We start from the raw sequence: 26,829 nt of genomic DNA on the forward strand, positions 1-26,829 counted from the left end.
TCTTTGCAAGTGGCATAGTGAGTAGCACAACACCATAAAATGTGAGTGCACTGCCAGAGTCCTCCTGACAACAGCATGGACACACACCATATCTTTTCAAATGGTGGGTATAGCATTTGGAGGTGTACAGCTTCACAGCTTGTCTCTCTGCAAACCAATTGTGGTAAGGACTGAACTGAACCATGGATACATGAGCATGCTCTTACAGCCAGCTTTCAAGTAACATCTTCAAGCATCTTTCGTGGATTTTACCTCCAGAACACTGGTAAAAATCGCATAGTCCCATGTAATGAAAGCAGAATTTGATTTATTCAATCATAAGCCAATGGCTTAATCATCAAACAGAATTGCACAATGCATTCCCCAAAACACTGGCAAAAATCTTGAAATCTAGTAATAAAAACCTGATTTGTGGACTGATTTGTTCACAGTACATTAGCTAAAGGACAAGTATTCTTTCAGTTTGATGGACAGCATGCAATGTGCAAGCCACCTAATGTTCTAGACAACCAAGTTCAATGGGACATACGAGGCTTGTGTCACCAATAGCCCACACCCAAAATCAGATCCGACATCCAAAATTCAGCCTTAGACCCTACGCACAGAAAGGTCTAACCACCATTAAGAATCATGGAAATTTTTTTGACCAGTTCAACAACAACTTGCATTTATATAGCATCTTTCATGTAGAAAAACATTCAAAGGAACTTCACTAGATGCTGAGAAAACAGACACGGAGTCAAAGGAGAGATTAGAGATTAGGATGGGTGACCAAAAGCTTGCCCAAAGAGATGGCTTTTGGGGAGAGTCTTAAAATGAGCAATCGGTGTATAGAAGGATTTAAGGATGGAATTCCAGAGAATGAGGCCTAAATGATTGAATTTACGTTGCTAATGGTGGAGTGAAAAAAGGAGGGATGCACAAGAATCGGAATCAGAGAAATGGAGAGTTTGAGTGAGAGCAGGGTTTGTAGGGTGTTACAGCGATGGAGAGGCAGGCTATGGAGAAATTTAAAGACAAAAACAACAATTTAAAATTGAAGTTCAGGCACCAGAAACCAATGTAGGTTGTGGTGGCTGGTATGTAACGGCCACCACATGTTAAAAAAAATCCATGCACAGGCATCTTCCACCCTTCAGGATGTAGTTCGGGATTTGGAATATTAGGTCCTTCATTGAAACACTTGTGAACTCGTCCCTTTTTGGCGTGGAAGCAAGTCAGCCTCATTTCGAGGGACTGCCTATGATGATGATGAGGTCAGTGAGGGTGGGATGATGAACAAGAGTTTTGGTCAAGTTTCTGGAGGATGAATGACAACAAGAAGAGTACGAGAATATATTGAATCGCAAGATGGCAAAGGTATGCATGAGGTTTTCATTGGTAGATGAGCTGAAATGGAGCAGAATTTCACAATATTATGAGGGGGAAGTAGGTAGTCTTTGTGATGGAGACAACATGGAATCAAAAATTCAGTTCAGGCTCAAATAGGATACTGAGGGTGCAAGCACTCTGGTAAAGGCTGAGACAGTGGCTGGGAAGGGAATGGAAATAGCGCCGTGGAAGAAATTTGTGGTGGAAACCAAAGATGATATCTTCAGGCTTTGCAATGTTTACCTGCAGAAAATCAAGACTCATCCAAAGCTGGATGTCAGCCAAGTAGTCTAACAGTCTGGATGAATCAGTGGAGGACTCAAGAGATGCTGGAGAAGGAGAACTGGGTGTCACTGGTATACAAATATATTATGACATGTGAAGAACAGGGAAAGCAAAAAAAAAAAACAGTAGTCCACAAACCAGCTTACAAAAGGGCACAGGAGAAGGCCTAGGGAAAAGACAAATGTTTACATTGAAGTCTAAAAATTAAAAACATATTTAGTAGTATTCTAAAAGGTACATAGGAATAGGAGTAAGTCGATCAGCCTCTCACCATTCAATTAGACCAGGGCTGATCTTTATCACAACTCCATTTACCTGCATTTGTTCCATATCCCTTGATATCTATTTACAATCCATATTAATGACTTGGATGAAGGGACCGAGTGTAATGTAGCCAAGTTTGCGGATGATGCAAAGATGGGAGGGAAAGCAAGTTGCAAGGAGGATACAAAGGATCTGCAAATGGATAAGTGAGTGGGTAAACATTTGGCAGATGGGAGTATAATGTGGGAAAGTGTGAGGTTTATCCACTTTGGCAGGAAAAATAAAAAAGCAAATTTATTATTTAAATGGAGACAGATTATAAAATGCTGCACAATACAGAGGAACCTGAGGATCCTTGTGCATGAAACACAAAAAAGTTAGTATACAGGTACAGCAAGTGATCAGGAAGGCAAATGGAATGTTGGCCTTTATTGCAAGGGGGTGGAGTATAAAAACAGGGAAGTACTGCTGCAACTGTACAAGATATTGGTGAGACCACACTAGAGTACTGCAGAGAGTTTTGGTCTCCTTATTTAAGGAGGGATATACTTGCATTGGAGGCAGTTCAGAGAATTGATTCCTGAGATGAGGGGTTTAACTTAAGGTTGAGTAGGTTGGGCCTATACTCACTGGAGTTCAGAAGAATGAGAGGGGATCTTATTGAGACATATAAGATACTAAGGGAGCTCGATGAGGTAGATGCAGAGAGGATATTTCCACTCGTGGGGTAATCTAGAACTGGGGGCATAGTTTAAGAGTAAGGGATCGCCCATTTAGAATTGAGATGAGGAATTTTTTCTCAGAGGGTCGTAAATCTGTGGAATTCTCTGCCCCAGAGAGCTGTGGAGGCTGGGTCACTGAATATATTTAAGTTGGAGATACCTATTTTTGAAAGATACGGGAGTGAAGGGTTACGGGGAGCGGGCAAGGAAGTGGAGTTGAGACTAAGATCACATAAGCCATGACCTTATTGAATGGCGGAGCAGGCTCAAGGGGCCAAATAGTCTACTCCTATTTCTTATTAAAAGGGCGGGGGAGTGTGACTAGCTGAAGTGCTCTTGGAGAGCCGGCATGGGCTTGACAGACCAAATGGCCGCCTCCTGCGTTCTCACCAGTTCTAATGAAAGATCATCGACCTGAAACGTTAACTCTGCTTTTCTCTCCACAGATGTTGCCTGACCTGCTGAGATTTCCAACGTTTTCTGTTTTTACTACTGAATCCCTTTATCATTTTAAACACCGTAATTAGATCAATCTTCAACCTTCTAAGTTCAAGGAAATACAAGTCAACTGTTCCCACAATTTAACCCTTTAAGCCTTGTTAACATTCTGGTGAATCTGTGGCCCTTTCCAAGGCCAATATCTTTCCTGAGGTTCAGTGCCCAAAATTGAACATAGTACTCCAGATGTGGTCTGACCAAGGCTCTGTACAACTGAAGCAGCTCTTTCTCTCTTTTGAATTCCAACTCTCGAGATAAAGGCCAACAAATCCTTCAAACTTATTGATTACTTTGTGTTCCTGTGCACCAGCTTTTAGTGACTTGTGTATACAGAGACCTAAATCCCTTTGCTCTTTTCAACTCCTAGTCTATCAATATTAAGAACATATTCTAATTTGTCTTCTTCAGATCCAAAGTGGATGACCTCACACTTCTATTCCAAGAACACTGATGCACATATTGTTACATTCCATCAGTTACTGTAATACTTAAGCATACATGATGGATAATACAAGTTTGCTTGCATAGCCTATTGCCTGGCTGACCCACCTTCCTCTTCCTTATTCCGTTATCCAGAAGATGTAGTTAGAATTAGTGGAGTTTCTTAGTTATATAGTGATGGTTTTAAGATATTACGTTAAACGCATTTTTCCAATTCTTAACAAAGAAAATCAATAGTAATTGCCTTTGTCTTACCTTCTTTGGGTAAAATAGCAGAAACTGGAGTGAAGTCAATCCATGTATACAGATCATGATCAACGTATTGGTCCAATTCAATAATCTTGTCTCTAGAGCATTGAGCCATCCCATGGTCACTTGTGACTATTAAGTTTATTGACTCCCAGAGTCCTGCTTTCTGAAGTTGTTCTACGAGGTAACCAAGCTTTCGATCAATATCTGCAATGACCTTATCCATGAGAGGGTTGTCGGGCCCTAAAACATGGCCTGAATGATCAGGCTCTTCCCAGTACAAGAGGCCGAAATTAATAGGTTCTTTCCCACTGAACCAGTCAATCAGTCGAGCCACTCGATCCTCAAAAGGAACAGAGATATTATAGATCATGTAGTGAGTTGGGTACATACCATGTATTTGAACATCAGTACCAGGCCACATTACAGCTCCACTCTTTTGGCCTTGAATCTGGTTTGTAACCCAAAGTGGGTAGGCCTGGTCCCACCAGACTGGGTCAAACATATCCATTCTGTCCAAAGAGAAGGTTTTATTTAAGTCCTGATCATATATTTCATTGGCTACAATCCCGTGGCTCTCTGCATATAACCCAGTTACAAGGGTATAGTGGTTGGGATAGGTTTTTGTGATGAAAATATTTGTAACCTGATTCACATGAATACCATTTTCCATGACATACTTGAAGTGTGGTGTTGGAACTCTGTGGATGTAATCCCAACGAAATCCATCAAAAGATACCAGCAGTACCTTTGGTTGCTCGATTTGAACAGATATAGCTTCAGTGAGAGTGAAGGTGATTACAACCTGCCAAAGACACATTTGCCAGATGCGAGGTGCCATGGTAATCTGCGGTCAGGTATTTAGATACCAGCTGCAACACAGAAATAGCAACAATCAAAACTGCTTACATCTCAGTATTTATTAAAAACTCTCGAACCAAAATGTCCCCTTGTTCCTCACTCAATCTTGGAAGTGCTTACGCATGTTGAGCTACAGCTCTAGACACACCCTTATCTCTCTAGTCCCCCTAGCCACAGTGACATCAATTATCATGTTCCCATGGATAACAATTAACTTAGCGCTGATCAGTTAATAGTCAGATGTGGGAAGTTTCTAGAAAATATTTCTAAATAAAATGGTCACAATATACAGGCTTAAATACGTGGATGAAATTTTCTGAGACCTTTCACCACCAGTGGGACCTTGTACACAGCAGGTGGCTTATTGAAAAATTGCAGGTGCACTGCTCACGTTCTTCTGTGGATGGTAAATTGCCAGTAGTCCACATATAACTTTCCAATAAACCATTTGCTGCTTGCAAGGCCCCCTCCAAGGGTCTCAGTAGATTTTACCCATAGCATTCTACTAACATAGAAACATAGAATAGGTGCAGGAGTAGGCCATTCGGCTTTTCAAGCCTGCACAACCATTCAATAAGATAAGGGCTGATCATTCCTTCAGTACCCCTTTCCTGCTTTCTCTCCATACCCCTTGATCCCTTTAGCTGCAAGGGCCATATCTAACTCCCTCTTGAATATATCCAATGAACTGGCATCAACAACTCTCTGCGGCAGGGAATTCCACAGGTTAACAACTCTCTGAGTGAAGAAGTTTCTCCTCATCTTAGTCCTAAATGGCCTGCCCCTTATCCTAAGACTATGGCCCCTGGTTCTGGACTTCCCCAACATCGGGAACATTCTTCCCGCATCTAACCTGTCCAGTCCCGTCAGAATCTTATATGTTTCTATGAGATCCCCTCTCATCCTTCTAAACTCCAGTGTATAAAGGCCCAGTTGATCCAGTCTCCACATATGTTAGTCCAGCCATCCCTGGAATCAGTCTGGTGAACCTTCGCTGCACTCCCTCAATAGCAAGAACGTCCTTCCTCAGATTAGGAGACCAAAACTGAATAAAATATTCCAGGTGGGGCCTCACCAAGGCCCTGTACAACTGCAGTAAGACTTCCCTGCTCCTATACTCAAATCCCCTTGCTATGAAGGCCAACATATTATTTGCCTTCTTCACCACCTGCTGTACCTGCATGCCAACTTTCAATGACTGATGAACCACGACACCCAGGTCTCGTGGCACCTCCCCTTTTCCTAATCTGTGCCATTCAGATAATATTCTGCCTTCGTGTTTTTGCCCCCAAAGTGGATAATCTCACATTTATCCACATTATACTGCATCTGCCATGTATTTGCCCACTCGCCTAACCAGTCCAAGTCACTCTGCAGCCTCTTAGCGTCCTCCTCACAGCTCACACTGCCACCCAGCTTAGTGTCATCTGCAAACTTGGAGATATTACACTCAAGTCCATCAGCTAAATCATTAATATATATTGTAAAGAGCTGGGGTCCCACTGAGCCCTGCGGCACTCCACTAGTCACTTGCCTGCCATTCTGAAAAGGACCAGTTTATCCCGACTCTCTGCTTCCTGTCTGCCAACCAGTTCTCTATCCACGTCAGTACATTACCCCCAATACCATGTGCTTTGATTTTTCACACCGATCTCTTGTGTGGGACCTTGTCAAAAGCCTTTTAAAAGTCCAAATACACCACCATCCACTGGTTCTCCTTAGTCCAGCTGTGAAGAGAGGATGGCGCCAGATTGGCAAGAAGGGTCCTGGCAAATTTAAACCAGCAGCAATAGCTCAAGCTTGGAAATGCATTGCACAGCAGGTTTCCTCAGTGGGGCCACCAAGAGGACTGGTAGCAGTGCCAGAAGAAGTGGCAGGACCTTTGCCAAGCAGTTAGAATAAGTAATGTTTTTATTTATGCACTGCAATTACTTGAATTGTAAATGTGACTATGTGCGCCATGGCAGCAGAAGGCCCCGCTCTTTAAAATTTCTATTGCCATCTTTACATAAGGTGTCCGACAACCACCAAGAGCAGACAAAAACTGATGGAGGTCCGTCAAGACTGTACCCACTAACAGCTTTGTAAAGTAGAATCGCAGGTAGTATTGGTGGGTCCCAAAGATCAACCACCCATGCGGATGCTGGGCCCAGATTGTAGAGAGAGGGTAAGTCCTGCAAAATCCAGTCTGGGTTGGCACAAGTGGGCTACGCTTCAGTTTATGCGATGTACTCTCCATCAGCTACGCTTCGGTTTATGCGATGTACTATCATTCGTCATGGGCCTTCAAATGAGCCTGCGCTATTGTGAGCCTACTTATGTCACCCTGTCCCCTGTCCCCTCCCCTGCTGCTAACCATTCGTCTGTTCTGTTATATGTGGCAGATGTTTCACAAACATCCAATAATGAAGGAGAAGACCCCGCCACCTTGCCATAAACAGAAGTGGATGAGCCAGAAGACCTCGGCCATACTGAATAAGTTCCACAGGGCGATCAGGAGGAATACGAGGAGGAGTAGGAGACCGACAATATTTTTCAGGGGGGCGGGGGGGGGGGGGAAAAGAGAGAGGGCGGTGGAGGAGGAAGATGATCAGACGGTGCTATTGCAATTGGAGGAGGTGCAGGCCACAGATGTACCAAGCGCTTTCAACAGTTCTACACGCGAGGGGACATTTCTGGGTTGTCCACTCTACGAGGTTGCGGGTCCCAGTGGGTTGCAGGAAAGCACACCCAGTGCAGCAGTAGCCAGTCTGTATGGAGGAGACCTGAACAGTGCTCTCCTGAAATACAGGCTCCACGGGAGATGGTAGAGCTCATGGGACTGAGTGGGGAAGAGCGTTCAGCTTACAAAAGTCACTCCTTGAGGCCATGGGTGGGATCAAGGGAGAAATAGAGGTCATACCGGGAGGAATAGCAGCACGATCTGCAGGCATGTCGGAGATAGTCGCTACAACACAGGAACACACCCAGGCTGTCATCGCCCAGCGACAATTAATGGTATCAAGTGATGTCACTGCCACTCCAATTCCCAGACCAACCTTAACAGGTAGTGTGCAGGTTGATGCACAGGCCAAAGAGGCCGAACCCAGGTCTTCCGGATTGCTATCTCCTGGGTCTGTCCCCCAACAAGTGGAGCGTCGTACCCAAGACACTAATAAGAAGCTTGGGCTCACCGGAGTAGGGCTAAGCCTGTGGTAACAGGCAAGGTTAATGGCAAGGGCAAGGAGGGCAGGCGGCACAGCGGTGTTTAAGTAAGGGGGTGAGGGAAGAGGTGGCTGCAGCTTGTTTGCTGCTGTTGTTGTTTTGCTGTTCTTATGTTATTTAAATGATGTTAATTTAAACGTTTAAAATTTATCATTTTTTAATTAAAGTTAAGTACAAGTGTACAAATGTTTAATGAACTGCAAATTATTTTTTCAACTAAACCAAACTCACGTAGTGTCTCATTCGCAGAACAACAGGTGGAAATAGTCAACATGGTGGGATGCAATGATCAAACGGCCGTTCAGTCTTCATGCAAAGCGATGAAATATTAGCTGCTGACGCAAGGCTCTTACAATGGCATAATGTCCACGAGGCCTCCTCCCCCGTCGCCCTGCGGGTTGTAGTGGTACCATGGGTTCCTCATCCTCCTCCCCTCTCTCTCTCTCTCTCTCTCTCTCTCTCTCTCGAGCTGGTTCTGCAATCCCCAGTGGGAAATCCTCACCGACCTGCTGAGGGGAGTATTGCAGGGAGCCTCCAGAGTGGTCCAGGCATCGGACGTGCTGCTTTAGCACTCCAATTGTCCTCGACAGATATTGTAGCGACACTCGCCTTCTGTCTGCATTTTGCAGGGGGGGGGGGGGGGGGGGGTCATGAGCCAGGTAGCGTGCCCATAACTTTTGTCCCCCAGCATCCAGGTCTACCCTTCTGGCTGCTGCCCAAACATGAGAGACACTGCTCTCACGCAAGATGAAAGCATCATGGATGCTCCCTGCATATTTTGCATCTACTGCCATGATACGCTGAGTATGATCGCAGATGATCAGTTCGTTCAGGGAGTGGAATCCCTTTCGGTAAACCTCTGGCTCCTCTGAAGGTGCTCGCAGGGCAATGTGCGTACAGTTAAAGGCAGCCTGTACCTTGGGGAAGCTAGCAATTCATGCAAAACCGAGAGCCCTCTAATTCTATGCCTCCCTGGCCATTGGGAAGTTAATGCAGTTATCCCTGCATGCAAACAGTGCAGTAGTCACCTGGCGAATGCAGCTATGTATAGCGTGCTGCGAGATGCAGCATATGTCCGCAGCTGATGCCTGAAAGGAGCCGGAGGCATAGAAGGCAAGTGCCACAGTCACCTTAACCTCGATGGGCAGTGCAGTCCTCCTCCTGCTTGTAGGCTGTATGTCTGCCTTTATAAGCTGGCATATCTCTGTGACTACCTCTCTTCGAAAGCGCAGCTTTTTAACGCACTGTGCCTCAGTTGGGTGCAGGTAAGAGCGCGTCTCCCCGTAAACTCATTGGGGGCAAGGCCTCCTCCCCATAAGTCTGCAACCTCTTTGATTACGCCGATAATGCTGTCGAATAAGCCTTCTTCTATGATAATTCAGGATAACATAAGCACTCACCAAATATGGCAGATAGAATAGCCCGCATTCTTTAAAATGTCCTTAAATGTCCCTAAAAATGCATTATAAACTCCCTCCAAAGAAGCTCTGTTTTCCAGGATGGCGCCGATATCGATCCAACTCGACCAGGTAAGACGAGCTTTTTCAAATCGGTATTTAGCACTGTCCTTAAAAATGTCCTTATTGGGGAAAATCTCAAACGGCATTATCGTTGGTTTTGACGCCAAGTGGCGGCATTAAATGGTTCTCAAAAAAAAAACGGCCCTTTTTTTAACGACGGTGTTACACCACTGCCGAAACTAGCAAAATGGCCTTAAATTTATTTAGCTCTTTAAAAAAAACTTGGCTCCAAAAGATTGAGCTAAATCGATTGTTACGGTGGCGAATTTCTAGCCCATTATTTTTTATTTCTTACATTCTCCAACAATAATTAAAATCTGAAACAATAAACTGACTACGGTAATCCTAATATAACTAGCAAATCGTTCTGTATATTTTTTTTCCAAGTCATTTAGTTATTTTAAATTGGGTTACATACAGGTGGTGAACTAGGCACTCTGATTAAAATGCTTCTTTTTTGTGATAATTAAACTGCACCAGGTTACCACTCTTAAATAGAACAAGGAATATTTTAAAGCAACATTTTTTTAAAGTTATATTCTAAAACGCTGCTCAATTGCGTTGGTTCTGGCAGATTTTGCGTTTAGCGAAATGCAATTGAGCTCGAGCAGAAACTTGAGAGGAAAAAAAACAATTCTCAAAACTACGCATTTTAGGCGCCGTTGGGTCCTGATCGACGATTGCACCAAAGCGGAAACTCCACTTCCTGGTTTATATAGAGGTTGCTTAAGAGACTACAGGTTGAGCATCCAAAATCCGAAGTTCTGAAATTCGGAATGTTCCGGAATCCGGGCCGCTCCGTGGCAGGATCGTCCTGAAACCAGAAAATGCTCCGAAATCCAGATTCCCCGCCTCGGCCCCCGCGCCGCGTCACCCCCCCCCCCCCGCCTCTACCCCCCACCCCCTTGACCCCCCGACCCCCTCTCCGCCTCGACCCCCCGACCCCCTCGACCTTCCCCCCCAACACCGCCTGCCCCTTCTGCCCGCCCCTCTCCCCTCCCCTCCCCCCTCCCCCATCTACCTCAGCCCAGGCAGAGATGTTCGCAATCCGGAAATACCCAAAATCCAGAACGGTCTGGGTTCCGAGGTTTCCGGAGTTCGGACGCTCTACCTGTACACACATACTGGCTTCAGTTTTTTTGCTGACCCTTTGTTTCTTAGGTTTTTTATTTTTAAAGCTAGACACAGAAATTGGAGTGACAGAGATGCATGATAGACAGGAAATGCACACTTGGCCTAATAGAAACAAAATTCACAGAAAATCAGAGAGCCCATTTTCCAAGTATGTGTTGTCTCACCCACTGGCTGCACATATCAGAAAACCATTGGTACAGTGCCAGTGATTCTCCATACAAACATAGAAAATAAGGTGCAGGAGTAGGCCATTTGGCCCTTCGAGCCTGCACCGCCATTCAACAAGATCATGGCTGATCACCCACCCCAGCACCTCCCCCCACGCCCCCTCCACACCCCCCCCGGCTGCAAGGAGCACATCCAACTCCCTCCCGAAAACATCCAATGAACTGGCATCAACAACTCTCCGCGGCAGGGAACCCCACAGGCCAGCAACTCCCCGAGTGAAGAAGTCTCTCCCAATCCCAGCCCCGAACAGCCCACCCCCCATTCCAAGAGCGTGCCACCCCCCGGCTCTGGACGCACCCAACACCGGGAACACTCCCCCCGCACCCAACCCGCCCCATCCAGTCAGAATCCTTCCCAAATGCCGAACAACCCGGATGTCGAGCCCCCAGTCCCGGCCACCCTGGAGCCACGCCCCCGCAATGTCAACCACACCACATCCACCAACTGCCATCTGCGTAGTCAACCCGTCCACCCCAATCTGAACACTCCCCCCGCACCGAGGCACAGAGCCCCCAGGCCCGCCCCTCCAGACCTTCGCTGCAATGTGGCCCCTCCTGTCCCCCGCCCTGGGTTTCTCCACCCCCTCACCTCCACCACTCTCCCCTCCATCCTCCATCCCCGTCTCCCCTCAGCCTCCCCGCACAGGCTCCCATCTTGGGGGCGGTAACCTTCTGGGGCAGGGAATTTTAGCCCCCCCAGCGTGGAAGTCCTGCTCCCGCCGCAGAATTGGCCTTACCACCCCTCAATGGAAGCAGAGTGTAATTTCCCACACTGCACTTACTTTGGGTGCAGTTACCGGGGCACGACTGGATGCTCCTGCGATAGTTGGAGCTGGTGCTCTCCACTCTCCCGTCCTGCGACAGTTGGAGCTGGTGCTCTCCACTCTCCCGTCCTGCGACAGTTGGAGCTGGTGCTCTCCACTCTCCCGTCCTGCGACAGTTGGAGCTGGTGCTCTCCACTCTCCCGTCCTGCGACAGTTGGAGCTGGTGCTCTCCACTCTCCCGTCCTGCGACAGTTGGAGCTGGTGCTCTCCACTCTCCCGTCCTGCGACAGTTGGAGCTGGTGCTCTCCACTCTCCCGTCCTGCGACAGTTGGAGCTGGTGCTCTCCACTCTCCCGTCCTGCGACAGTTGGAGCTGGTGCTCTCCACTCTCCCGTCCTGCGACAGTTGGAGCTGGTGCTCTCCACTCTCTCGTCCTGCGTCAGTTGGAGCTGGTGCTCTCCACTCTCCCGTCCTGCGACAGTTGGAGCTGGTGCTCTCCACTCTCCCGTCCTGCGACAGTTGGAGCTGGTGCTCTCCACTCTCCCGTCCTGCGACAGTTGGAGCTGGTGCTCTCCACTCTCCCGTCCTGCGACAGTTGGAGCTGGTGCTCTCCACTCTCCCGTCCTGCGACAGTTGGAGCTGGTGCTCTCCACTCTCCCGTCCTGCGACAGTTGGAGCTGGTGCTCTCCACTCTCCTGTCCTGCGACAGTTGGAGCTGGTGCTCTCCACTGTGTCTAATTGATTAGCTGATCTGGATTTGTCCTGTTCTTCCAAAACCATTAAAAGTTTTCAGGTCTCAAAGAATGTTATAGCACAGAAACAGCCATTTGACCCATCAAGTCTGCACTGATGTTTTTCACCCCACTCACCACTTCATTGAAGCCCATTCTCTTGCTCATTGCCTTTAATAGTTCCCTTTTAAAAGCAATTAATTCCCTTTTAAAACAATTTATAGATTCTGCTTTGATGATGGTTAGTGGCAGAGAATTCCACGTTCCAACTATTCTCTGTGTAAAGACAGGTTTTCTATCATTCTTTTTGTGATCATCTTAAATTTTTGCCCACTCCATGTTTACAGTGGTCAGCAGGACACTATTTATCTCATCATAACCCTTTACATCTTGAAGACTTTTATCAGATCGCCCCTTAACTATCTCACCTATAGTGGAAAAAGCCTTAACTTCTCAAATATTTCTGCATAACTGTAATCTCTTGTCTATGGAAGCATCCTGGTGAATCTTCACTGCACCTTTTCCATTGTACTGTATTACATCTTTCCTATAATGTATACCCAAAATTGTACACAATAATCCCACTGCGACCAAACCAAGGTCCTGTACAAGTTCAACATTACCTCCTTGCTTTTTATGGTCTAATGTATATAGAAATAAAACTAATCTGCAGCAAAGAAACAGACCATTCAGTCCAACTGGTCTCTACCAGTGTTTATATTCTACACGAGCCTCTATTCCCTTCTCCCTCATGTATATATCAAACCTCCCCTTAAATGCATGAATGTGATCTGCTTCATCCACTCCAATGTGGTAGCGAGCACCTAATTCTCACCACTCTGTGTATAATGAAATTCCTGCAAATTTCTTTAATTGATCAGTTAGTGGCTATCTTATATTTATGCCCTTTTTTTCTGGACTCACCCACAAGTGAAAAGTTTCTCCACATCCACCCCATCAAGTTTCACGTATTGCTACCGTTTTCGCCGAAAAACCATGAAAGCCAAAAATCCGGCCCAGATGTACCAATGTTACTTTCTGCAGAAGTCTGGGAAATTATAGTCACAGCCTCCACTATTTCTTCGCTAGCTATCCTCAGAATATTCGGTGTAAACTATTGGGTCCTAGTACCTTAAGTTTGAGTTTTTTTTAGTATAATCTCTTTTTGAATAGTCGTTACTAACTATTCATACCCACCTCAGGTGATTCTACAATTTCAATATCCATTCCCTCTGTGAAACTGGAGACAAAGTACTTCTTTACTACCATTGCCATTCCCTCACTTTCCATTGCAAACTTGTCTCCTTAATGGCCCTAACATTGAGTATGCTATTGCTACTAATGCAGTTATAGAACACTTGTGTTACTGCCCTTTGTTTTTTAATGCTGACTGACTCTCAAACTCCCTTAGCTTTTCTAATCACCCCTTTATTCTTTAAATTTGTCCTGGTTTTTGTTTTATCTGCTATGTAATCACAAAATATTTCTCTTTTCAGCCTCAAATTGGCTCTCGTCTTCTTATTCATCCATGGAGCCCAAGCCTTCCATACATTGCCTTTTCCTTACTGGAATATACTAAATTTGTAACCTATTCATCGCGCTTAAATATTTCCCATTGCAGATCTAAAATTTTCTTTCCATTGATCTGCACAAGTTTACTTTTTATATCATTATAATTTGTCCTTAAATGTTCCTATTCCTTTTCTATTCTTACACAGAACGTGATCACTATTTTTTTAATACAGGTCCTTCATTTCGGTCAACTACTTGCTCTGCCCCATTACCCAGAACTCAGTCAGGTTTTGCTTCCTCTTGGAGTGGTAACATTTTGACTAAGAAAACAGTTCTGAGCACAATGTTGAAAAAAAACTCCCCTTTCTCACCACCTTTTCCTAGTCTCAGTCTATTTTGAGATAATTAAAATCTCCCACAATTATTATTAACTATTGTTAGTATGAACCTAATTTGACTAATTTCATCCTCAATTTCCTTTCCATCATTCAGGAATCAATATTATATTCCCAGCTCCCATCAATATTATACTACCAACCCTGTGCTGTTCCTCAGCTCAATTCAAAGTATCATACAATAAAATTGTTGTCCCAAAATTGGAGCCCCATGGGATTAAAGGGGTTGTGGCTGTGTGGATACAAAATTGGCTAAGAGACAGAAAGCAGAGAGTAGAGGTGAACGGTTGTTTTTGAGACTGGAGGAAAGTGATACCTCCAGGACCACTGCACTTTTTGATATATATCTTGGACTTGGGTATTCAGGGCATAATTTCAAGATTTGCAGATGATACGAAACTCAGAAATGTAATAAAAAGTGAGGATAGTAACAGACTTCAGGAGAACATACAGATGGTGAAATGGGCAAACACATGGTAGATTAAATTTATCAGAGAAGTGTGGTGATTCATTTTGGTAGGAAGAGGAGAGGCAATATAAACTAAATGCAGTCAAGGCCACCTCTGACCACTTCCTTGTATCACTCTTCACCCACAGCCCCCTTCCCCCACCCATCCCTACTTCCTTCTGCGTCCGCCTCTGGTAAAAACTCTCCCCAATCTCTCTTACTTATGAAATTTGAACTGTCCAGCCTTCCATTCACCATGACATTTCTGCAACCACACCTTCAATGCCGTAGTCCCTATTAAAACCATTACTCATGCTCACCCTGACCATTCCCCCGCTACGGCCCTCACCGTTGCTTCCTCAAGTCCAAGGGGTGCAGACTTGAACGGATATGGCGGACAACTGGTTAAGCCATTCACCGCCAGGTCTGGCTGGATCACATAAAGCATTATCAGGTTCTACTCATCTGCCAAAACTGGTCATTATTCCAAGATCATTCTGGAATACAAAGATAAGCCCCGGCTACTATTCTCTATGCTAACTGTCATCTTAAATTCATCTCCCTTGTCTCCACCATGCTTACCTTCAAGTGCGAGGAGCTTATGGATTTCTTTGTCTCAAAAATTGAGACCATCTGATCAGCAGTCTCTGCCACTTCCTTTCCATCCCCTAGCCCACTGGGTCAAACCTCCTCTGAAGTTCCCCCTGCCCTAACCCTGAACTCTCATCGTTCTCCAGTTTCTCTCCGATCTCTGCTCTTAACCGCTCCACCCTCATCTTGTCCACGAGACCCATTTCCTGCTCCCTTGACTCCCCTATTCCCACTAAAATGCTGACCACCCAACTTCCTTTTCTGGCTCCTTGTTAACAGTTCTCTCTCCTCTGGTACTGTGCCCCTCTCCTTCAAATCTGCCATCATCAGTCCTCTCCTCAAAAAATACTTGACCCTCACTTTGCTTGTAAGCTACCGCCCCACCTCCAACCTCCCTTTCCTCTCCAAAGTCCTTGAACGCGTTGTCGCCTTCCAAATAAGTGGCCATCTTTGCCAGAACTCCATGTTTGAATTCCTTTAAAACGATTTCCACCCCTGCCACAGTACTGAAATGGCCATCAAAGTCACAAATGATATCCTTTGTGACTGACAAACTATCCCTCCTCGTCGTTCTCGACCTGTCTGCAGCCTTTGACATGGTTGACCACTGCATCCTCCACCAACACCTTTCCACCATCACCCAGCTGGGTGAGACTACACTCGCCGAGTTCCATTCTTATCTATCTAATCATAGCTAGAAAATCATCTGCAATGGCTTCTCTTCCCGCTCCCACATCATTACCTCTGGTGTCCCCCAAGGATCTATCCTTGGCCCCCTCCTATTCCTCATCTATATGCTGCCCCTTGGCGACATCAGCCGAAAACACAGCATCAGTTTCCACATGTACGCTGATGACACCCAGCTCTACCTCACCACCACTTCTCTCAACCCCTCCACGGTCTCTAAATTGTCAGACTGCTTGTCCGACATTCAGTACTGGATGAGCAGAAATTTTCTCCAATTAAATATCGGGAAGACCAAAGTCATTGTCTTTGGTCCCCGCCACAACCTCCGTTAAGTAGCCACCGACTCCATCCCTCTTCCTAGCATCTGACTGAGGCTGAAATGGACTGTTAGAAACCTTGGTGCCATATTTGACCCTGAAATGAGCTTCCGAGCACATATCCACAGCATAACTAAAACCGCCTATTTCCAACTCTGTAACAGTGCCCCGTCTCTGCCCCTGCCTTAGCTCATCTGCTGCTGAAACCCTCATCCGCTGCTGAAACCCTCATCCATGCCTTTGTTACCTCTAGACTTGACGACTCTAATGTACTCTTGGCGAGCCTCCTACATTCTCACCGATGTAAACTTAACATAAGAAATAGGAGCAGGAAGAGGCCATATGGCCCCTCAAACCTGCTCTGCCATTCAATAAGTTCATGGCTGATCATCGATCTCAACTTCACTTTCCCGCATATCTCCATAGCCCTCGATTCCCCCAGACCCCAAAAATCTATATCTATCTATCTCAGCCTTGAATATACAACGTCTCGAATCCAACTGTCTGAAAACTGGATATTTTTGAGGTGGCCAAGATGGCAACATCGGGTGGCGAGGGATGACGAAACCAGTAAAAAAAAAACGCAGTTTTCTGTCCATTAACCAATCCTCTATCAATGCGAACACGTTGCCTCCAATCCCATGAGCCCTTATCTTGTGTAATAACCTTTTATGTGGAACCTTATTGAATGCCTTTTGGAAATCCAAATACAAGGGTATACTACATCCACTGGTTCCCTTTTATCTACCCAGCTAGTTACATCTCAAAAAATTCTAATAAATTTGTCAAACACTTTCCCTTTCATAAAACCATGTTGACTCTGCCAAATCAAGTTAGGATTTTCTAAGTGCCCTGATACCACTTCCTTAACAATGGATTCCAGCATTTTCCCAACAACTGATGCCAGACTAACTGGCCTGTAGTTCCCGGCTTTCTGTCTCCCTCCTTTCTTGAATAGCGGTGTTACATTTGCTACCTTTCAATCTGCTGGGACCGTTCTAGAATCTAGGGAATTTTGAAAGATCAAAACCAATGCATCCACTATCTCTGCAGCCACCTCTTTTAGAACCGTGGAATTCAGTCAGGTCCTGGGGATTTGTCAGCTTTTAGTCCCATTAGTTTCTTCAGTACTTTTCTCCTCTTGTATGAATTACATTAAGTTCCTCACCCTCATTAGACCCTTGGTTCCCCACCATTTTAGGTATGCTTTTTGCATCTACTGTGAAGACAGATACAAAATATTTGTTTAACATTTGTGTCATTTCCTTATTCCCCATAATAATTTCTCCTGCCTCAGCCTCTAAGAGACCAATCTTTACTTTTGCTACTCTATTCCTTTTTAGATACTTATAGAAGCTCTTACAATTTGTTTTTATATTTCTTGGTCTATTTTTTCCCTTTTTATTCATTTTTTGGTCATTCTTTGCTGGTTTCTGAAACTCTCCAAATAACTACTTACTACTATTCTTCACAACATTATAAGCTTCTTCTTTCAATCGAATTCTATCCTTAACTTCTTTAGTTAGCCATGGATGGATCACTTTTCCTGTCTGTGGGCACAGGCCAGCGCCTTGGGGTCAGGCTAGGACTGGGTGTGTGGGGTCAATCTGCTGGCCCCGATTTCCCCGGGTGGGGGTATTACCACCTTTGCCGGTAGCCAACTTTCTCTGGCTGAACCCACTTTCACTGAGACAGAGTCCGCCATTTGAACCCAAAGTAGTTGGGCGGAAGGTGCACGGGCACCTGTTTAATATTCCCACTGTAACCCCAGAGTCCCTTCGATCAGCCCAGAGCCGGCCTCGGAATCCCTTCGGCCAGCTCAGAACCGGTCTCAGCAGCAACCCTGGAGTTCTCTCAGCCAGCGGCCCGATCTACGGAGGCAAAAGCAGCTGGAGGAGCTGCGGCAGAGCCACTGCCGAGCACTGGCCGCAGGTAATGGCGGCGGCCACTCTGACCTCCCGCACGACCCTTCGGGAAGCAAAAATGGAGCAGTGCCCTAGCGTCTCTCATCCCCTCCCCTCATAGAAACATAGAAAATAGGTGCAGGAGGCGGCCATTCGGCCCTTCGAGCCTGCACCACCATTCAGTATGATCATGCAACTTCAGTACCCCATTCCTGCTTTCTCTCCATACTCCTTGATCCCTTTAGCCGCAAGGGCCACATCTAACTCCCTTTTGAATATATCTAACGAACTGGCCTCAACAACTTTCTATGGTGGAGAATTCCACAGGTTCACAATTCTCAGTGAAGCAGTTTCTCCTCATCTCGGTCCTAAATGGCTTACCCCTTATCCTTAGACTCCCCCAACATCGCATCTAAATATGTTTCTATGAGATCCCCTCTCATTCTTCTAAATTCCAGTGACTTTTAAGCCTAGTTGATCCAGTCTTCCTTCATATGTCAGTCCTGCCACCCCAGGAATCAGTCTGGGTGAACCTTTGCTGCACTCCCTCAATAGCAAGAATGTCCTTCCTCAGATTAGGAGACCAAAACTGTACACAATATTTCAAGGTGTGGCCTCACCAAGGCCCTGTACAACTGCAGTAAGACCTCCCTGCTCCTATGCTCGAATCCTCTCGCTATGAAGGCTAACATGCCATTTGCCTTCTTCACCGCCTGCTGTATTTGCATGCCAACTTTCAATGACTGATGTACCATGGCACCCAGGTCTCGTTGCACCTGCCCTTTTCCTAATCTGTCACCATTCAGATAAAATTCTGCCTTCCTGTTTTTGCTACCAAAGTGGATAACCTCACATTTATCTACCCTCAGTTCTCTCACCACCTCTCTCCTGAAGGCGCTGCTTAGTGCCGAGCTTACGGCTCGCATCCCACCATAGACAACTAGGCCCATACAGTAGACCTGGTCTCCAGTTGTCTTGGACCCCTTTGCCACTGGACCTTGCTCTGCTAAGCTCGTGTGGCAGCGGGTGTGCAACGGCCACCCCATGTTAAAAGAACTCAAGCACAGGCATCTTCCACCCTTCAAAATTAAGTTCGGGACATAGAAAACATAGAAACATAGAAAATAGGTGCAGGAGTAGGCCATTCGGCCCTTCTAGCCTGCACCGCCATTCAATGAGTTCATGGCTGAACATTCAACTTCAGTACCCCATTCCTGCTTTCTCGCCATACCCCTTGATCCCCCTAGTAGTAAGGACCTCATCTAACTCCTTTTTGAATATATTTAGTGAATTGGCCTCAACAACTTTCTGTGGTAGAGAATTCCACAGGTTCACCACTCTCTGGGTGAAGAAGTTCCTCCGCATCTCGGTCCTAAATGGCTTACCCCTTATCCTTAGACTGTGACCTCTGGTTCTGGACTTCCCCAACATTGGGAACATTCTTCCTGCATTTAACCTGTCTAACCCCGTCAGAATTTTAAATGTTTCTATGAGGTCCCCTCTCATTCTTCTGAACTCCAGTGAATACAAGCCCAGTTGATCCAGTCTTTCTTGATAGGTCAGTCCCGCCATCCCGGGAATCAGTCTGGTGAACCTTCGCTGTACTCCCTCAATAGCAAGAATGTCCTTCCTCAGGTTAGGAGACCAAAACTGTACACAATACTCCAGGTGTGGCCTCACCAATGCCCTGTACAACTGTAGCAACACCTCCCTGGAACATCAGGACCCTCATGGACAACCCCAATAGCGACAGACTGGAACGTCGCACTGCTATCGTTGCCTGGGAACTCAGATGCTTCGACGTCGACATCGCCACCCGAAGTGAGACCCGGTGGGCAGGAAAAGGCCAGCTCAAGTAACAAGGTGGTGGAGGTTACACCTTCTTCTGGAAAGGCAAACCAAAAGGAGGTCGCCTCCATGGAGTAGGCCTCGCCGTCAAGAATGAGCTGGTGGGCCATCTCAGAGACTCCTCCTACGGGATAAGCAAACGCCTCATGACTCTCCGACTCACCCTAGTCCGGAACCAGTGCACCAGTCATCAGCGCGTACACCTCAACACAGCAGATGAGATCAAAGAAGAATTCTACTCCAGCCTCGAACAATCCCTGTTCCCGAGTCCCTACGGATGACAAACTGATCCTCCTTGGCGACTTCAATGCCAGAGTCGGTAAGGACACAGACCTTGAGGCATGATCGGCAGAGAGGGGGTAGGGAAAACCAACTCCAGCAGTACCCTGCTCCTGACAAAATACCTAGAACATAACCTTGTCATTACCAACACCTTGTTCCATCAGAGGGACAAGTACAAGGCATCATGGCAACATCGTCGCTCCAAGCACTGGCATCTGCTCGATTAAGTCATCGTCCGAGCGAGGGACCGCAAAGACGTGCTCATCACCCGCGCCATGACAGGAGCCGACGACACCTGGACGGACCACCACTTAATCCGCTCTGTCATTATCAATATAGGCCCAAAGCAGCGTCGGCAACAGAAACAATGCCGCAGGAAAATCAACACTGGGACACTCAAAGACCCAGTTAAGAAAGCCCTATACAACCAGCGCCTCACTGCCAACTTGGTGACCTTCGATGACCCCGCGACGCAGAATGCCCACAGCGCCTGGTCTGCCCTCAAGGCCTCCATAACCAGCGCCTACGAAGAGCTCAGTTACTCAACCAGCAAACACCAAGACTGGATTGACGAGAACGACCAGGTGATCCAGGAGCTAATAAGCCGCAAGGCATTTCTGAACTTAAAGCAGCAACCCAATTCGGGAGCAGCAAAGCAGCTCTACAGGCGGCTGAAGACGAGGTCCAACAAAAAACCCGCGACCTAAAGAATAGATGGTGGGTGGAGAGATGATGAGTGCACAGGAGATCCAGCAGCTGGCCGACAACTACGACGTGCGAGGATTCTTCAGCGCAAGAACGGAGAGGCCCTCATTAAGGACACCGAGGCAGTCAGGGCCCGCCGGAAGGAGCACTTCGAACACCTCCTTAACGGAAACTCTGCCTTCAACACGAGTGTCCTCGACTCCATCCCACAGCATGCTCCCCGCCACCATCTCAGCAAAATCCCTGCCCTGCACAAGGTCAAAAAGGCCATCCGTCAGCTCAAGAACAAGGCATCAGGAGCAGATGGAATCCCCGCTGAGGCTCTAAAGTATGGCGAAGAAGCACTATTGGCACGAATGCATGACCTCATCGCTCTTATCTGGAAGGAGGAGAGCATGCCAGGAGATCTCAGAGATGCCGTAATCGTGACCATCTTCAAAAAAGGGGACAAGTCCGACTGCGGCAACTATAGCGGAATCTCCCTGCTGTCGGCCACTGGAAAGTCATCGCAAGAATCCTCCTCAATCGTCTTCTTACTGTGGCTGAAGAGCTCCTCCCAGAGTCGCAATGCAGATTCTGTCCACTAAGGGGTACAGCGGACATGATTTGTACCGCACGATTACAAGAGAAATGAAGGGAACAGCACCAACCCTTGTACATGGCCGCCTTTGACCTCACAAAGGCCTTTGACACGGTCAACCGTGAGGGACTATGGAGCGTCCTCCTCCGTTTCGGCTGCCCCCAAAAGTTTGTCACCATCCTCCGCCTGCTCCACGATAACACGTGATCCTGACCAATGGATCCACCACAGACCCAATCCACATCCGGGCCGGGGTCAAGCAGCGCTGAGTCATCGCACCAATGCTCTTCTCGATCTTCCTTGCTGCAATGCTCCATCTCACTCAACAAGCCGAGAGGTTTTTATTACGAGATTTCAAGATTTTTGCCAGTTTTGGGGAATGCATTGTGCAATTCTCGAGAAGAGCAAGTCCACTGGGAGGATAGACACACCATCAGTGTTCATGCTCAGGTTAACATCCCCAGCATCGAAGCACTGACCAAACTGACGAGCTCCGTTGGTGTGCCACATCGTCCGCATGCCCGTCACGAGACTCCCTAAGCAAGTGCTCTACTCGGAACACCTACATGGCAAGCGAGCCCCAGGTGGGCAGAGGAAATGTTTCAAGGACCACCTTGATAAAGTGCAACATCCCTACCAGCAACTGGGAATCCCTGGCCAAAGACCGCCCTTAGTGGAGGAACAGTATCCGGCAGGGCGCTGTGCATCTCGAGTCTCGTCGCCGAGAGCAGGCAGAAATCGAGCGCAGACAGCGGAAGGAGTGTGCGGCAAACCAGGCTCCCCACCCACCCTTTCCTTCCACCATTGTCTGTCCCACCTGTGACAGAGACTAATTCCCACATTGGACTGTACAGCCACTTAAGAACTCACTTTGAGAGTGGAAGCAAGTCTTCTTCGATTTCGAGGGACTGCCTAAGATGATGACGACGACTTTTCCTGTGTAGTTTTTGTTTCTCAATGGAATGTATTTTTGTTGAGAATTGAAAGATATTTCTTTAAATGCTAGCCACTGTTTATCTACTGCCATACCTTTTAATCTATTTTTCCAATCTACCTTAGCCAACTTGCCCTTCATAACTATGTAATTGGCTTTATTTAAGTTTAAGACTCTAGTTTCGGACTTACGGAAGTCACTTTAAAACGCAATGTGAAATTCTATTGTTATATGATCATTCTGCCCCAGAGGATCCTTTACTATAAGATTGCTAATTAACCCTGTCTCATCACACAATACAAGATCTAAAATAGCCTGTTCCCTGGTTGGTTCCATGACATATTATTCCAAGTTACTGTCCCGAATGCATTCCATGAACTTGTCCTCCAGACTACCTTTGGCAATTTGATTTGTCCAGTCTATATGAAGATTAAAGTCCCCACAATTATTGCATTACCTTTGTTACAGGCTCCTACTATTTCTTGAGTAATATTCTGTCCAATGGTATAGCTACTGTTAGGGGGCCTATTATATACTACTCCCACCAGTGTTTTCTGCCCCTTGTTATTCCTTATCTCCACCCATACTGATTCTACTTCCTGATCTTCCGAGGCAAGATCCTTTTTCTCTACTGTCCTTATATCATCCTTTATTATCAAGGATACCTCACCTCCTTTACCATTCTGCCTGTCTTTTCAAAACGTCAAGTACCCTGGAACATTTCATTCCCAATCTTGGTCACCTTGCAAGCACGACTTTGTAATGGTTATTAGATCAAACCCCATTTATCTCTATTTGTCTATCTTGTTACGAATGCTCCGTGCATTCAGATAAAGAGCCTTTTTAATTTTTTTACCATTATTCCCTGCTTTGACCTTATTCTCTGCTGCACTGCTACCATTATCTCTCTGCCCCTTCCTCTGCTTATTTTTACCCAAATCGCTATACTGCTCTATTGCATTGACCTTTCTCTTTAGAATATTTAATTTCCCTTCACCAGACCCCTCCCCACCCCCATTTTTTAGTTTAAAGCCCTATCTACAGCCCTTGTTATTTGATTTGACAGGGCACTGGTCCCAGCCGGTTTAAGTGGAGCCCATCCCGAAAGAACAGCTCTCTCTTTCCCGAGTACTGGTGCAAGTGCCCCATGAATTGAAACTCCTTCCTCCCACACATTTAACTCTCTGATCTGCTTGACCCTATGACAATTTGCACATGGCTCAGGTAGTAATCCAGAGATTATTACCCTTGGAGGTTCTGTTTATTAATTTAGACCCTAACTCCTCAAACTCCCTCAGCAGAACCTCATTCTTAGTTCTACCTTTGTCATGTGATCCATGTAGGAACCAGACAACTGGATCCACCCCCTCCAAGTTCTTCTCCAGCCATGAGCAGATACCCTTAACCCTGGCACCGGGCAGGCAACACAATCTCGAACTCCCTGTCACAGTTGCAGAGTACAGTATCTATTATCTTCCTGACAATACTGTCCCCTACCACATTCCTTCCTTCTCCCCCCACTTGCATGCCGCCCCCCCCACCTCCACCCCACCCCGTACTACGGTGCCGTGGTCAGTTCGCCCATCCTCTCTACAGTCCTTTTCCTCATCCATACAGGAAGCAAGTACCTTATACCTGTTGGAAAGGATCAAGGGCTGAGGCTCCTCCATCATTGCATCCTGGGTCCCCATACCTTCCTGACTCGTGGTCACACCCATCTGCCCTGACCAATGATTAAATCTAAAGAACTATTGAACCTTAAGGGTGTGGTTGCCTCCTGGAACAAAGTGCCCACGTAACTCTCCCCCTCCCTGATGCATCGCAATGTCTGCAGCTCGTACTCCAGCTCAACAACTCTGAGCCGAAGTTCCTCGAGCTGCAGATACTTACTGCAGTTGTGGTTGCTTGGGATCACGATGCTCTCCACCAGCTCCCACATGCCAGTTGTGACACACCACCTGCTCTGCCATCTCTTTGATTCAATCGATATTTTAGTTTTGTTTAATTATTTTGTTTTAAGTTATTAATTTAATAAGTACTAGCAAGTTACTGTTTCTCAGCTCTTAATTTAACCCCCTTTCCTCACTTAGAAAGCAAAGAAAGGCTGTACTATACACCAACCAATTACCTACCTGCTCTCCTGTAACATCATTCTTTCAGGTTTTTTTTGTTGCTTTTGAATTGGAGCGTCTCCGCTCTTTTTATGCCGCTGCCGCTCTGCTCCATCCGGTCATCCAAAACTCGACTGCCCATGTCCTAACTCGCACCAAGTCCCGTTCACCCATCACCTCTGTGCTCGCTCACCTACATTGGCTTCTGGTTGAGTAACGCCTCGATTTCAAAATTCTCATCCTTATTTTCAAATCCTTCCATGGCTTCGCCCCTCCCTATCTCTAATCTCCTCCAGCCCCAGAACTTCCCAGAGATGTTTGCGCTCCTCTAATTCTGCCCTCTTGAGCATCCCTGGTTTTAATCGCTCAACCACTGGTGGCCGTGCCTTCTGTTGCTTCGGCCACAAGCTCTGGAGCTCCCTGCCTAAACCTCTCTTTCCTCCTTCAAGACTCTCCTTAAAACCTACCTCTATGACCAAGCTTTTGGTCACCTGCACTAAATTCTACTTATGTGGCTTAGTGCCAAATAGTTTTTATCTCATAATACTCCTGTGAAGCGCTTTGGGACGTTAAAGGCACTATATAATTACAAATTGATTTGATCGAGTAAATAAGGAGAAACTGTTTCCAGTGGCAGAGGGTCAGTAACCAGAGGACTCAAATTTAAGGTCATTGACAAAAGAACCATAGACACCATGAGGAAAAATAATTACACAATGAGTTATGATCTGGAATGCACTGTCTGATGGAAGCAGATTCAATACTAACTTTCAAAAAGGAATTGGATAAATACTCAAAAGGGAAAAAATTTGCACTGCTATGGAGGAAAGAACACAGGAATGGGAGTAACTGGATAGCTCTTTCAAAGAGCCGGCACAGGCAGGATGAATCGAATGGCCTCCTCCTATGCTGTGTCATTCAATGATCTTGTTTGGGCCATTTCTATATTTAAATCCATATACGCTCGTGGTATGATGTCTCAAATTATTCCTGGCTCTGAAATACGATCTCTCCTCCAGCCCATTCCTGCAGCCGAGGTGGTAAAAAAAAATAAAGATATATTTAATATTTCAATCTGCATTTGACCCTGCAATGCTGTTTTATCAGTGACATGTCACGAGTAAGATCTGAGTGAGAACGAGTGCAAACCTATATTAAACTATAATAAACAAAGAGGTCGCTCAAATATAAAACGCCTTGAATAAGATGCTGTGGGGGGGGGGGGGGGGAATCTTTTTACAAACACACAGCAATGAACGGCACCGTCTCCACGGCCAGGAGTCTGCAGAGGACAGGCCCAGGGCTCGGCCTCTCCGTGCAGATGCTGCTGACCGGCTTGTGGTGCGGACCACGGACCAAGGCCACCCCCAGCTTGCCCATGACCCCGCCTCCGCCTCGGCCTCGGCCCTGGGGTTGTCGCCGCTGCTGAACAATCACCTGTTCCTGTTTACAGTGCCAGCTCCACTCCGTCCCCTGGTGTGCCGGTTGTCCCGGTCTCGCTCTGTGTCGCAGCTCACTCGCTCAGCCCGCTCGCGCTTCCTGAACGGCTGAGGACCGCACTCCTATTGGGCGACAGGCACTCTGTTACGTGACCCAGCCCAGCTCGCCAGGTTGCTAGGCGACAAAAGCACGCGTTCTCTCACCCGGAAGCAGCGCGCCAAATTGCGCATGCGTGCCGGCGGGCAGTGGTTACAGTCGCAGATTATCGGGAGCCAATGGGGAAGCGCATGTTTTCAGCAGTTTTACACAGGGCGGGGGATCGTATGACCGTTCTTGTTAAAGCTGTCAACAGCGGCCAAATGTTGCAATCAAAAAGGCTAAGAACCACCATTAACAGCAACAACAACTTTGTATTTATATCATCATCATCATAGGCAGTCCCTCGGAATCGAAGAAGACTTGCTTCCAATCTTAACATGAGTTCTTAGGTGGCTGAACAGTCCAATACGAGAACCTGATTCTCTGTCACAGGTGGGACAGATAGTCATTGAGGGAAGGGGTGGATGGGACTGGTTTGCCGCACGCTCTTTCCGTTGCCCGCGTTTGATTTCTGCATGCTCTCGGCGATGAGACTCGAGGTGTTCAGTGTCCTCCCGGATGCACTTCCTCCACTTAGGATGGTCTTTGACCAGGGACTCCCAAGTGTCAGTGGGGATGTTGCACTTTATCAGGGAGGCTTTAAGGGTGTCCTTGTAATGTTTCCGCTGCCCACCTTTGGCTCGTTTGCCGTGAAGGAGTTCCGAGT

The 26,829-nt window shown here is 46.7% G+C and overlaps 1 protein-coding gene across 1 annotated transcript in view; it reads right to left on the reverse strand.

Moving 5' to 3' along the window:
- enpp5 (ectonucleotide pyrophosphatase/phosphodiesterase 5) overlaps window positions 1–26,187 on the reverse strand; it is a 36,908-nt gene extending 10,721 nt beyond the window's left edge. Inside the window, exons 1-2 of the mRNA XM_070885207.1 lie at window positions 26,022–26,187; window positions 3,837–4,702 (exon numbers count right to left, since the gene is read on the reverse strand). Of these exons, the coding sequence (XP_070741308.1) occupies window positions 3,837–4,671 (835 nt within the window). The 5' untranslated portion in view covers window positions 4,672–4,702; window positions 26,022–26,187. The remainder of the gene's footprint in view (window positions 1–3,836; window positions 4,703–26,021) is intronic.
- Window positions 26,188–26,829: the final 642 nt, after the last annotated feature.

The sequence above is a fragment of the Pristiophorus japonicus genome, chromosome 7 (genome assembly GCF_044704955.1).
Source record: "Pristiophorus japonicus isolate sPriJap1 chromosome 7, sPriJap1.hap1, whole genome shotgun sequence".
Taxonomy (NCBI): Eukaryota; Metazoa; Chordata; class Chondrichthyes; family Pristiophoridae; genus Pristiophorus; species Pristiophorus japonicus.